Source organism: Lineus longissimus, chromosome 6 (assembly GCF_910592395.1).
Source record: "Lineus longissimus chromosome 6, tnLinLong1.2, whole genome shotgun sequence".
Classification (NCBI taxonomy): Eukaryota; Metazoa; Nemertea; class Pilidiophora; order Heteronemertea; family Lineidae; genus Lineus; species Lineus longissimus.
The window spans coordinates 12685845-12699471 of NC_088313.1; the positions used below are offsets into that span (position 1 = coordinate 12685845).

Genomic DNA, 13627 nt, shown 5'->3' on the forward strand with positions numbered 1-13627 from the left:
TCAAGAACTGTATCAAAATATGATTGTAAATAATAAATTATCTTGTAAATAATATTCCAAGGGTATTATGTGCCTTGTATCCGATTATTGAATAAAAATACATTAACATTATGATAAGACATCTTGTTATTTTCATTGGCGTATACTTTGTTGAGACCTGTCCTGATTATCAAGCCACTTTAATATCTGCATCACCAAGAGAATACCACATGGTACAAGTTTTTGAACTTTCAATACAATTGTTGGTTGTGACAGAATGAAGAGAGTGTAATACATTGCCATGGACTTGAACACCAATATCAAGGGTTGTGACAAGATGGGGACAATAGTACATATCCCGGGACTTTCCCCTGGTTATAAGAGGGAGACAGTGAAATATTTCCCATAGACTTTAACACCGATGACCAGGGAATCCCTTCCCAAGTTAAGATAGGAATGGGATACAACTCGGTCCCTTTTGTGACTGCCACATCTTTTTCATCGTTTTGGCCCTATTCAGTGTCGTTGTGACTGTCGCATATCTCACATCGTGTTGGCAAGATTGTGGAGCGGCCAGGCCCTGTTCCGTCCAGTTGTTATTATCGCATTTCCAACATCCTGTTGGCAAGACGTTGGAGCTGCCAGGTCCGTCCCATTCAATCTAGAATATGTGACTGTCACATCTCTTTCATCGTGTTGGCAAGACGGTGGAGCTGCCAGGTCCTATTCGATCTAATTGTCACTGGTGCAACTCTCTGACCGTGTTGGCAAGACGTAGGAGCTGCAAGGCACCATTCGATCTAGTCCTGACTATCACATATCTTTCATCGGTTTGGCAAGACCGTGGAGCTGCCAGGCCCCATTTGATCTGGTTGTGACTGTCGCATCGCTTTCATCGTTTTGGTAAGACGGTGGGGCTGCAAGATCCTATTCCGTCGAGTTGTGACTGTCACCTTGTTGGCAAGACAGTTGAGCTGCCAGGCCCCATTTGATCAAGTTGTTACTGTCGCACCTCTCATCGTGCTGGCAAGACGGTGGAGCTGCCAGGTCCTGTTCTGTCCAGTTGTGACTATCATATCTCTCTCATAGCGTTGGTAAGACGGTGGGGCTGCCAGGTCATGTTCTGTCCAGTTGTGACTATCATATCTCTCTCATAGCGTTGGTAAGACGGCGGGGCTGCCAGGTCATGTTCCGTCCAGTTGTGACTGTCATATCTCTCTCATAGCGTTGGTAAGACGGCGGGGCTGCCAGGTCATGTTCTGTCCAGCTGTGACTATCATATCTCTCTCATCGCGTTGGTAAGACAGTGGGGCTGCCAGGTCATGTTCCGTCAAGTTGTGACGGTCACGTGGTTCAACCAAAGGGGTTCCTTGCTTTGGAATGGTTGTGCAAAGGGACTGTCCACAATGTATTTAAACCACATGGTTCATCAGTATGAGATGGTTGTGTTCAGAAACTCTCCCCATCGTGGTTGTGACACAGGGCTCATCAGCATGGGATTGTTGTGCTCAGAAACTGTCATCAATGTGGTTGTGCCACAGGGTCTACCAGTACGGGATGGTTGTGCTTAGGGACTGTCCTCAATGTGGTTGTGCCACAGGGTGTCTTCAGTACTGGATGGTTGTGCACAGGGACTGTCCTCAATGTGGGTGTACCACAGGGTGTCTTCAGTACGGCATGGTTGGGCACAGGGACTGTCCTCAATATGGTTGTGCCACAGGGTTTCGTCGGTATGGGATGGTTGTGCACAGGGACTGTCGTCAATATGGTTGTGCCACAGGGTTTCGTCAGTAGGATGGTTGTGCATGGGGACTGTCCTCAATGTGGTTGTGCCACAGGGTCCACCAGTACGGAATGGTCGTGCACAGTTACTGTCCTCAATGTGGGTATACCCTAGGGTTTCTTCAGTACGGAATGGTTGAGCACAGGGACTGTCAACAATGTGGGTGTACCACAGGGTGTCTTCAGTACGGGATAGCTGTGCACATTGACTGTCTTCAATGTGGGTGTACCACAGGGTGTCTTCAGTACGGGATGGCTGTGCACAGGGACTGTCTTCAATGTGGTTGTTGACAAAGGGTTCGTCAGTACGGGATTGTTGTGCTCAGAAACTGTCTTCAATGTGGTTGTTGACACAGGGTTTCGTCAGTATAGGATGGTTGTGCTCAGAAACTGTCTTCAATGTGGTTGTTGACACAGGGTTCCGTCAGTACAGGATTGTTGTTCTCAGAGACTGTCTTCAATGTGGTTGTTGACACAGGGTTTCGTCAGTCTGGGATGGTTTTGCTCAGAAACTGTCTTCAATGTGGTTGTTGACACAGGGTTCCGTCAGTACAGGATTGTTGTGCTCAGAAACTGTCTTCAATGTGGTTGTTGACACAGGGTTCCGTCAGTACGGGATTGTTGTGCTCAGAAACTGTCTTCAATGTGGTTGTTGACACAGGGTTCCGTCAGTATAGGATTGTTGTGCTCAGAAACTGTCTTCATTGTGGTTGTTGACACAGAGTTTCGTCATTATTGGATTGTTGTGCTCAGAAACTGTTTTCAATGTAGTTGTTGACACAGGGTTCCGTCAGTATAGGCTGTTGTGCTCAGAAACTGTCTTCAATGTGGTTGTTTACACAGAGTTTCGTCAGTATAGGATTGTTGTGCTCAGAAACTGTCTTCATTGTGGTTGTTGACAGAGATTTTCGTCAGTATAGGATTGTTGTGCTCAGAAACTGTCTTCAATGTGGTTGTTGACAGAGAGTTTGGTCAGTATGGGATGGTTGTGCTCAGAAACTGTCTTCAATGTGGTTGTTGACACAGGGTTTTGTCAGTATAGGATTGTTGTGCTCAGAAACTGTCTTCAATGTAGTTGTTGACACAGGGTTCCGTCAGTATAGGATTGTTGTGCTCAGAAACTGTCTTCAATGTGATTGTTGACAGAGAGTTTCGTCAGTATAGGATTGTTGTGCTCAGAAACTGTCTTCAATGTAGTTGTTGACACAGGGTTCCGTCAGTAAAGGATTGTTGTGCTCAGGGACTGTCTTCATTGTAGTTGTTGACACAGGGTTTCGTCAGTACGGGATTGTTGTGCTCAGAAACTGTCTTCAATGTGGTTGTTGACAGAGAGTTTCGTCAGTATAGGATTGTTGTGCTCAGAAACTGTCTTCAATGTGGTTGTTGACAGAGAGTTTCGTCAGTATAGGATTGTTGTGCTCAGAAACTGTCTTCAATGTAGTTGTTGACACAGAGTTTCGTCAGTAAAGGATTGTTGTGCTCAGGGACTGTCTTCAATGTGGTTGTTGACACAGGGCTCATCAGTATGGGATGGTTGTTCTCAGAGACTGTCCTCAATGTGGTTGTGCCAGAGCGTCTGGTCCTTCAGTATTGGATGGTTGTGCTCAGAAATTGTCTTCAATGTTGTTGTTGACACAGGGTTCATGGGTCTGGTATGGTTGGCCTCGGGGACTGTCCACAATGTGGTTGAACCAGTATGATATGGTTGTGCTCAGGGACTGTCCATAATGTTGTTCAGAATTGGATGGTTGTGCAAAGGATCTGTCTCCAATGTGGCGGACGGTTCATTGGTACGGGAGGGTTGTGCACAGGAGATGTACCCAATATGGTGAGGAACTCCTGGCACCAATCAGCTCTACGTCCAGACACACTTCCATCAGTAGATGGCATTATGATGCAAGCTCTGTGTGGCACTTTTGGATCCCAACGACATCCATTATTCAGGTTTCACTATGAATTGTGTGCTTCCTTCCAAAATACGTTTAAGACAAGAAGAGTCAATGTCTTTGATTTCCTTTAAAATCTCTGATGAATTAAATTTGATGAGAAACAAAGCTTTTGCAACATGTTTTTATTGTCAAGTGAAAATTCGTTTTGAAACGTTCAATAACAAACATGAAAAATTAAATCATTAGTTAACGGAATGTATTTATAACATTGCATACACATTTAGAAGGTTTATATGTAAATAAAGGAAAATTCAGCAGAAAATAGCAGAAATCTTTAACATTTATGTAGGGATGAAATGAAAAGGAAGAGTATTTGGAAATATTAAGGTACATGTAATTTGGTACAATTAATTATGGCCCATGTTCGCATTAATGTGTACTGCCAGCTATTTTCTGCACTGTCATGGCTGTAAGGGCAATAATTGTACCACTTTACCTTACTGGGTCCTTTAGATATGATTAGAAATCAGCACGAATCAACTGTAAACGGTAAAGGAAGTTACATGTAGATACAAAATTCAGCAGGAAAATATTTTATGCAACAATATGATATTAAATATCACCTATATCAACTTACAAAATGTGAAAGAGTATCATTGCATAATGTAATATATCTATTTTTGATAAAAACAGTTTCAAAGTTAGGAATTAACCTGAAACTGGAAAACTTGACATTTTTACTGTTGGCCCTGATCCTCTTAAACTTGGAGAACAGATAGATCATTACTATATATGGGCAATGCCATTCTGTTTTGCAACTAAACTCCCCCTACACAAAAACCAATCAAACAGAGAACTTTTGGACGGAGTACATTTGTAAAATGAAACGGACGGATCAAAAAACAAAAGATTTTCGCATAGAAGTTTTACAAAAGGAATTACTTTCAAAACTTATATCACAGTACAGAGGAGATACACAGCAAATTCTAAATGATAAAGCCTTTGCATAAAACTGTTACCATAGGTTCCTAGAAAATGATCATGGAATGATTTTGAAATCGATTACTCAGCAGTAAGTTACTAAATCAATATCAGGAAAGTTCTATGTAGACTTTGTGATGATTCTGCAAGAAACATCTTTACAATTCATAGACACCTACAAGAACAATAACATCTCAAATTTATCACAGACATTTTAACATCAAGTTGGACCAACACCTGTATCAAACTGCTTGTCTACAATTGCTGTGATATTTTTGGACCCAAAGGCCCTTAGATGTCAATGAAACAAAGCTAACTTTTGGTTTTCAACCGTTTTTTCCTAAAATGCAGAAAATACAAATTGATCACTGAATACCACTGGACTGGAGAGAGTGCCCCCTATATGAAAGCACATGACTTTCACGGAAAGCTTACAATCCCCGATAACTTTGTATGCGTCACAAGTTGTAATTGTGAAATTTTTCGGTAGAAATAGTGTCGTTTTTATTCCAGACTTTCTCAATCAAATTTTATAATTCCCGCGAGTGGCTACATTTATCAGAAATACACCTGGTCTTGCCTAGCATATATCGTAGAGGCAGAAAATGTCTTTTTCACAACGTTATCGAGTTTATCGTTCGACTTGTACCAGTGCAGGGAAGGTTCTCATCCTCAGCCTCTCCACCTCTGCCCTCAGGACGGCCACCTCCTGAGCCTGCGCCTTGGCGAGATCAACAAGTTTCCGCCGCTGCACGATATCTTGGTAACGTTTTTCGGCACCGCCGTCACTGTGCTTCTCAGCTGAAATGAATAAATTATAACAAATTGAAATTGACAGACTCTGGGGCAAAAACAAGACCAGAAACAGTGAAGACAAGTAAAGTAGAACCTCCCTTAGCGGACACCTCTCTATTAAGGACACCCTCTCTATTAACAACACTAGTTTTGGTCCCAAATTGGGTGTTTCCATTCAATTTGACCTCACTAATCAGGACACCCCTCTATTAGGACAGCACTTGTCTCACACTTAGCCGAAGCAACAAGGTATTACCCACGTTGCCCTTCATTCTGCAAAAATAATGCTTCGAGCAACAATCTTAAAGTGAATTTCATACCATTGACTTCATGGATGTGGCGTCTCTCATTGACATTGACGTTCAAATCCTCAAGGTCAACATCTAACTGTTTATTGTCCTCTTGTTTTTCTCGGATGACCTTATGTAAATCTTTCAAAATGCGTTTCCTCTCTTCGACATTTTTCTCATGCACTTCTTTCTGTTTGACTATGGTCTGTTCAAGCGTAGCGATTTCTTGGACCTTTCTGGCATCATGATCCTCTTCGATCAAATACTGAAATGGTAGGAAAATGAAATAACATTTATTTAACCCTTTGCCAAGAAATTTCTCATGCAAAAATTACCCATCTATGACCATCCTGACCCACCCACAAGTGGAGTATTATTGACTCCCTTTGCATGCACAACTTCTGACACATAGTCAGAAAGAGTTTTAACTCCATACTAGGTTAAAACTTCATGACAGTTTGGCACATGACAGTGTGACCCTCCAGCCCACAATAACCAAGCATCCTAAACAATGGAGAGTACTACTCCCAGTCACCTGATGTTACTATCAAAGCTGGAATAAGCTGGGGCCTGATAGGCCACTAGGCTCATGACAGATGACCCCCCATCCGACCTGTGATAAACAAGCATCCTAGCAATGGGGTGTACTGCCCCCAGTCACCTGATGTTACTGCTAGAGCTGGAATGAGCTACATGCCTCCTAGCTAGGAAATTGACCCCCAGACAACCAGAAGTCCTGCTCGTGTTTAAACTTACAGCCTGGATTTCCCTTGTGACCTTGAGCATCTGTATATCACGCATCTTATTTTTCAAGTCTTCCATTTCCATCAGCATCTTCTTGTGCTCCCTGAAAACGTAAGTTAACGAAAGAAAATAAGCACTTCATCAAGTTTTGAGGCCCATAATCTGGAAGACTGATCACCCAAGAAGAGTGAATCAGTTTCTCGCCACAAATCAGCATTTTCGTTTCAGCATTTCATCTTATCTTACCATTCTTGGTGTATGATTCCCTTCCTAAAGTCCTTGCTTTCGACCATGCTGGATATCTTGCCTTCTCCAAGAGCCTGAAAAAGCATATATAAATTCACTGTAAAATGCAATTAAAGAGAAGTCACCACTATAAAGCAAGAATTTTTTTTTTACAAACTCGATTCACCCCATCATGCAAATGTCTTCCCAGAAGGCACTTTGGTCTTCTTCTGCGTTCAAAATTTTTGAGATGCACGCAAGACAGTCAGTCTGTTTTCGGTAACCAAGGCACCTCTCCTAGAAAGTTCTGCCATTGAGCCCAAGAGTTTCGTTATCAGGGCAGTGTCTCTCGACCAATATTTCTCTTTTCTTCATGAGGTAGCAGGTCTAAAGCTCATGAGCCATTGTCAGGTCTCCAGCTCCACATAGGAGGCACTGTGATGAGTAGGCCTTCCGAAATTATAAGCCCCTGTGTTGTTCTGATGGAAGCTCCCCAGGAAAATGTGATGGGACTGCATCAACCCAGTTTTTGATAGTTTGCCGTATCCAGGAACAGTTGCCTAGATAAATGATGAGCCCAGTCTATCCTGAGTTACGTTTTTCTTCTTCTTCTTCGGCAATACAGTGGAACCTCCCTTAGCAGACACCTCTCCATTATGGACAACCTCTCTAATAAGGACACTAGTTTTAGTCCAAAAACAGTTGTTTCTATTCAATTCGACCTCTCTAATCAGGACACCTCTCTATTAAGGACATCACTTGTCTGTCCCGAGGGTGTCCTTAATAGAGAGGTTCTACTGTATTAACAATGTTAGAATTACCCTTGCTGACTAGGGTAGGGGTTGAAGCTATTTTTGTGGCACTGAGTGCTGACACTGTTGACCATCATTAGCAGACTAAAGACTAAAAGAACTATTGAATTCCTCACCCGGATTTTTGCGTTGAGATCCTCGACGACACTCCTGTGGATGAGGATGCTGTGGCTGTAGTCGTGGATGAACGGCCCAGCATCCACCTCCACTTGACCTTGCTTCAGCAGCAGCTGGATCTCAAGGTTACACTGGAACCGCATCTTGTCATCCTTCACCCTGAGCAGAAATAAGACAAGATGATAAGTTTGGCTTCTTTCAGGTTACTTTTTAAAAGAATCCTTCATCGAACTGCTCTGTCACACGGAATTTCTGTAGATAGTACATCAAAGTCTTTGAATGTCTATACTAACACACCTTGTTTGTAACGTAGCCTCAATTTGCAAGTATTTTATACAGCGCCTCACTTTCAAGCCAGCAGACTCTCGATTATACGATTGAGATATGGACTGCACAATCGAGTTGCAGGAGCTCGGTTGGATTTCAATTGAACAAAGCCACAGTCAATGAGAGTTTTCAGTACGTTCTGTGAGGAAAACACGCAAGATCTTCGGAGTGATAGAACAGAATTGAAACCCCACTGTTGGGTCTCTGTATTAAAATCGAGGCCGTCAGGGTAAGCTAAAAATTCCACTAAACACCTTCACCAAAAGCACCTCAGGTTTGGTTCACATTTTAGTTCCACCCTCCAGGTCTTGATTTTAGTAGAAACCCGACAGCGCTGTGTAAATTTCTTGATTAAAGAACTAAAGAGGCTCAGAGCTAACAATTTCACTGACTAAGTTGTTTCTTAAGCATGGCCCAATGACCACCATGTTATGTTCCACATCATTTTCCCCAGTTCATGTCACTATGCAAATACAAGACCACCGCTAGGAACAGACCTTATTCTAATCTAGACACAGACGAGTCTCAATCTATTAAGTAATGACTAGATCCACGATAATGGCCCAGTGGCAAAGAAACTGCCTCATGTCCATCAGATCAAAGATTTGTGGGGTCTGGAGGTTCCAACGACACAGTTTTTCAATTTTAAATTCAAATCACTCAACACTTTCAGCGCCCTAGTTTCACCTCCAAAAAAACCTTTTCAGACCCAAAGTAGCCGTATTTTCTTCTTTCTCTGGTTGAAAATTGACAACAAGTTACCAAAATGGCCACCTTTTCAGCAGTCCCCGACCCCCTCAACAATATTCTGAAGTCAGAATCACCGCATAACAGTGTTATTGCGATGAATGAGTCATTTCCTTCATCACCTTGAAGATGGCATATGTGTTGCTTTAACGTTGAAGCCTTTAGAGAACTAATAAGTGGCTGGAGGCGGGGGTATTTTGGGCAAAAAACCCAACATAGATCTACGTTGGAAAGTGTTAATGTTTTTTGCTAAACTTACTTGTTGAGAGCATGTGTGAGGTCATCTATCTCATTTCTCAGTTTCTCATCTTCCTCCTGGCGTTTCTGCATGAAGGCGTTCATGTCGGCCAGAATCAGTGCCTTGGCCTTCACCTGCAATCAAGGAGATAATACTGATGGGTTACAACTTCAACTTCAAGAGGTTAAGTTTTACGCTCTTGTCCAAGTCATGTCCGCTGTAGCTAGAGATACCAGTTGTCCCCCGGATTTAACTGAGTCTTAAGAAAAGATTTGAGCAAAAAAGCGCACATATGCCCAGGTTGATTTCATCGATGCACTCCCAGTTTGCTCTGTCTATTGGTTATAAACACCTGCACGTGATAGTTTGTAAGATTTAGCAATATCACACATTTTTTTGGCAATATGTGTACAATGTTGTATCTTTGACCATGTGTCAGACTATGTGGACTAGTGGCATCTCCTTGGCTAAGAGGAATGAGGAACCTGCACAACAAAACCTGCCAATAGGGGGCCCTGCAGGCAAGTGGACCATGGTTGTAAAGAGAAAGCCATTTCCCAGGTCAATGATTATTGAATATTTCATCCCTTAATAACTCTACACGGGGAAAAAGCACCAAAAATGTTGATTTATTGATCCTTGATTCGTTTTAGATGAATTTTAGGAAGAAAATCAGTAAAACTTAATTTTTTAATGGAAAATGCACTGGAAGTGTACCTTTTAGTACTGGTGCTGCCATCTGGATTTTTAGTTCTGTAGGTTTCTTATTTGGGTGTTTCGAGGGGGTTGGCACCCAAATTGGTCACAACTGCCCAAAATTGGCGACAGTTCACAAAATGGGGATATCCCTGCCTTACGAATCATAACCAACCATCTGAATTAATTATGACACAATCAGAAAGTGATGCTGTTAAACTAAAGAAGTCAACTCACCAGTTGTTCACTCTCTATCTTCTGCCTCCTGTAGGCACACATCTTCTGCCAGATGTGTAGCTCAACCCCCTCGGGTATGTTGATATCTTTATCGAGTTCGATCATTGCTGCCTCGAGCGATTGCTTGGCCAAGGAGTGCTGGCGTGCCGTGCTCGGCCGATCAAGGAATGGGTTCGGCGCATGGTCATGGCTGGGTGTGTCTTTGGCGGCCCTGGGACCTCTGGAGAGAGATGAAGACTATGATGAAATGGCAAAAGCTCCCATTGAGGACTACATTTGAGTCCACAACACAATGCTAACCTGGATGTTGTGATTATTGTTCCTTCAAAGACTAATCAAAACATACATGTGTGGAGGCCTACATGCACATGCACATGTACAGATGCGTGGATACTTGACTTCTAAGTATCCGGAAAAATCTTTGCAGTTTCCTTCTATGATCTTCGAAGCACTGCAAAAATTATACCGGAGAACTTTTATTGACCACTGCCACTGGCTAGAAGCCTTGGCCCGGTTGTTCAAAGCTCCAGTATCTGCTGATGGTGGTTTTGTCAGGCTAACCCAAAATGGCGGGAGATTTCAGTCAACCGATTTTCAGTGGCTGAAGCGCTTGTACATTGACTAAAAACAAAGCCATAAATGAGTTCGAATCAATGCTCAGGCAGCTAACCCTAAAAATTAGATATTCTTCTGAAATTCACTTTATTCGTTGTACATAATGAGCTTCTGCCAATTATTTCTGTTTCGGAAAAGGAGGCAAAAGTTCAATTTTTCATTAGAATGGCAACTTTTTGATTCTTTATATATCTTGGATTGCATTGCAGTAAATGAAAGAAGACACCAAGAGCTTTAAGATGACGTATGATGTATTGTAAGTAGTTCACAGCAATATTAATGTTAGATATTTTGATTCAAAATTGCTGTTTTTAAATTTTTTGGCGCGTAGCATGACAAAAATCATGCCACGGCATCAAAGAGTTAACATTATGGCAATTACCAGAGATAAAGACAACTGATCACCTTCAGATATAATAAAGAGAGGAAGTACTGTAACCAAGTAAGCTAGACCCCTTAGTTCCAGTCACCAGAACATACTGTGAATACGGAAATATTTGTGACCATTTTATTTCAGAGTTTCATGAAATTGCAATTTTTTCAATTTAACATTCTCAGAACCCTGTCATAGCAATTTAGATAAGATTTTCTTTTTCGCTGACACATATTTTTGCAAGTATCTGTAAATGCAAAAAACTCCAAAATATAAGGCACACAAATATTTCTGGGCTACAGTTTACCAATTAAAGCATCCCCAATGATAGTCCTTTCAATGCAGTCACCAAGAAAAAGAAATAATTAAAGCGGCACTGAGACCCCCTGCTCTGCCCAGAGCTAGAATACAAGGCAAAGTAAGGGCCAAAACTGAATTGAATGAAACAGAATAATTCAAAAGGCATTGAACAAAGTTTTGAAAGTAAGTTATTGATCATATTTGTATAAAGGGTTTACCTTTTCAATGCATTTGCACTATGGATCCTAAATAAAACAAAGGTAAGGGATGGAATTTAGGAATGACGATAAAACAGGAGAGGGTTCAAGGGATGAGAAACTATCTGATGCAAGGATTGGAAGTCTCGTAACTTTTCGACGTTGATTTCAAGTGGTTTATGTTCCCAAACCACGGTACTGCAGCTGTCCAGTGATAGTCATTTCCCAGGAACAAAAGCTTCTGTGAGTTTTCACTTTGTCAAAGGAGTCAAAACAGCCCGAGAAACAGTAACAGTCTGACAAAATTCTGTAACAGGCTGACAGAATTCTGTAAAAGCCAGACAAATTTCTGTAAGTGTAACAACCTGACAAAATTCTGGAACAGGCTGATAAAATTCTGTAACAGTTTGACAAAATTCTGAAACAGCCTGACAAAATTCTGTATCAGCCTGACAAATTTCTGTAAACTAAAAGCCTGACAAAATTCTGTAACAGTCTGACAAAATTCTGTAACAGTCTGACAAAATTGTGTAAGAGTCTGACTAAATTCTATATAGTCTGACAAACATCTGTACTAGCCTGACTAAATTCTGTATATTAATAAACAGCCTGACTAAATTCTGTGACAGTCTGACTAAATTCTGGAACAGTCTGACAAAATTCTGGAACAGCCTGATAAAATTCTGTAACAGCCTGACAAAATTCTATAACAGTCTGACAAAATTCTGTAACAGCCTGACTAAATTCTGTAACAGCCTGACTAAATTCTGTGACAGTCTGACTAAATTCTGGAACAGTCAGACAAAATTCTGGAACAACCTGATAAAATTCTGTAACAGCCTGACAAAATTCTGTAACAGTTTGACAAAATTCTGGAACAAATCAAGCTTTAGGAAGTGGAGTTGGAACAAAGTTAGAGAAATGGGTACGAATGTTAAATTTCCCATCGGATACTAATCAAAAGTGGTGCGTAGGTTTTTTTAAGGAAATAATATTCTACGGTACTTGTTCAGGTATCTCGTTTCTAGACTGAGGCAAAAATCATAAGGCGATAGACTCCATACCTGAGAGTGTCACTGAGAAAGCTTAGGTTTATACTAGCTAGAGTACCGCGTGACTTTGAAATCCTGTCAAATATCATAAATTGATATGTTAGGTTATATATGGTGATTGGAATGAGGTAAAGCTTCAGACTACTGAGGTTAAAGGGGTACTCCGTTCAGTGGTCCAGTTAAATAGAAATCCACTAATACACAATGCTGTAGTGCAGTTATTGTGAATACTAATACTGTTTAAACTTAGTATTCATAGTATTTGTATATCAGTCTACACAATGGCAGTGTTGAAATGTATATTTGATATATGTATTTTCGCAATTGGACATTTAAAAAAAATTCAATTACAAATTCAAAATCTTTAAAGGAAGGCGTAGGCCTTTAAGTATTAACAAGAATGTATCAACTAACAATGTAAATCATAAAAAATGGTGTGACACTGTGCAGAGAGTCGGGGAACCTGATAGCTCAACTGGTAGTGCAGTGGACCGGCAATCCAAAGATCTGTGGTTTGAATCCCAGTCAAGGCAGCTTGATTTTTCTGTACTAATTTCATTCAACTAAGTCTAAATCAGGCATGTGGCTGTGGCAAACTTATTAAGACAAAGATTATCTAAAAAATAATATCAACATTCTGAAAATTTTGAAAAAAGGGGATAAGACAACAGATAACCTTCACCAGAACATTGATTTACCATGTATAAGATGTTGTGAAAAAGGTTTATCGTTACCAAAATAGTGATATGTGATAAAGAAATGTACATCAATTGACAACGTTCTCCAATTTGTGATCGCATATGACATGAAGACATTGTGACAAATTCTAACTGTGCCCGAATTAATTTGCCTAAAAACTGTGCCATACTTAAATCAAGACGTTCCTTTTGTCTTGTGCTCGAAAAGGTGGTTCTTTTAGAAATGTCTTACGCGTCGAAAATGGAGTCATCATCAGTGTCCGAGTCTAGTATCATTGAAATAGGAGTCTTGCTCAATTCGGAGCGAGTCGTTGCAAGACTACCGCAGCCGTAGGACTGAGCAGACCTGGCGTAATGGCGCAGGAACGCATGGGTTCTGACAGCATGGGGGAAGAAATGTGAAGAGATATTCCGTTACCAGTACGTTACGATTGAATTTCAGACTTAGTTTTGAAGCAAAACAGAAGAGCCAGGTAACTTGAATGCACAAAAACTGGGGCCTTTAGACACATGATTGGGCATAGAAACAGACG

At 41.2% G+C, this 13627-nt stretch overlaps 1 protein-coding gene across 5 annotated transcripts in view; it reads right to left on the bottom strand.

Moving 5' to 3' along the window:
* Positions 1-3845: 3845 nt before the first annotated feature.
* Positions 3846-13627, bottom strand: part of LOC135488913 (cilia- and flagella-associated protein 43-like) — a 50507-nt gene continuing 40725 nt past the window's right edge. For 4 of the 5 annotated variants that reach the window (XM_064773848.1, XM_064773847.1, XM_064773845.1 and 1 more), the window contains 8 exons: positions 11366-11392; positions 9860-10079; positions 8948-9060; positions 7614-7773; positions 6707-6780; positions 6473-6563; positions 5747-5981; positions 3846-5432 (listed from right to left, as the gene is read on the bottom strand). In XM_064773848.1, the coding sequence (XP_064629918.1) occupies positions 5263-5432; positions 5747-5981; positions 6473-6563; positions 6707-6780; positions 7614-7773; positions 8948-9060; positions 9860-10079; positions 11366-11392 (1090 nt within the window). In that variant the 3' untranslated portion in view covers positions 3846-5262. The remainder of the gene's footprint in view (positions 5433-5746; positions 5982-6472; positions 6564-6706; positions 6781-7613; positions 7774-8947; positions 9061-9859; positions 10080-11365; positions 11393-13627) is intronic. The other variant, XM_064773846.1, reaches the window with a different exon arrangement.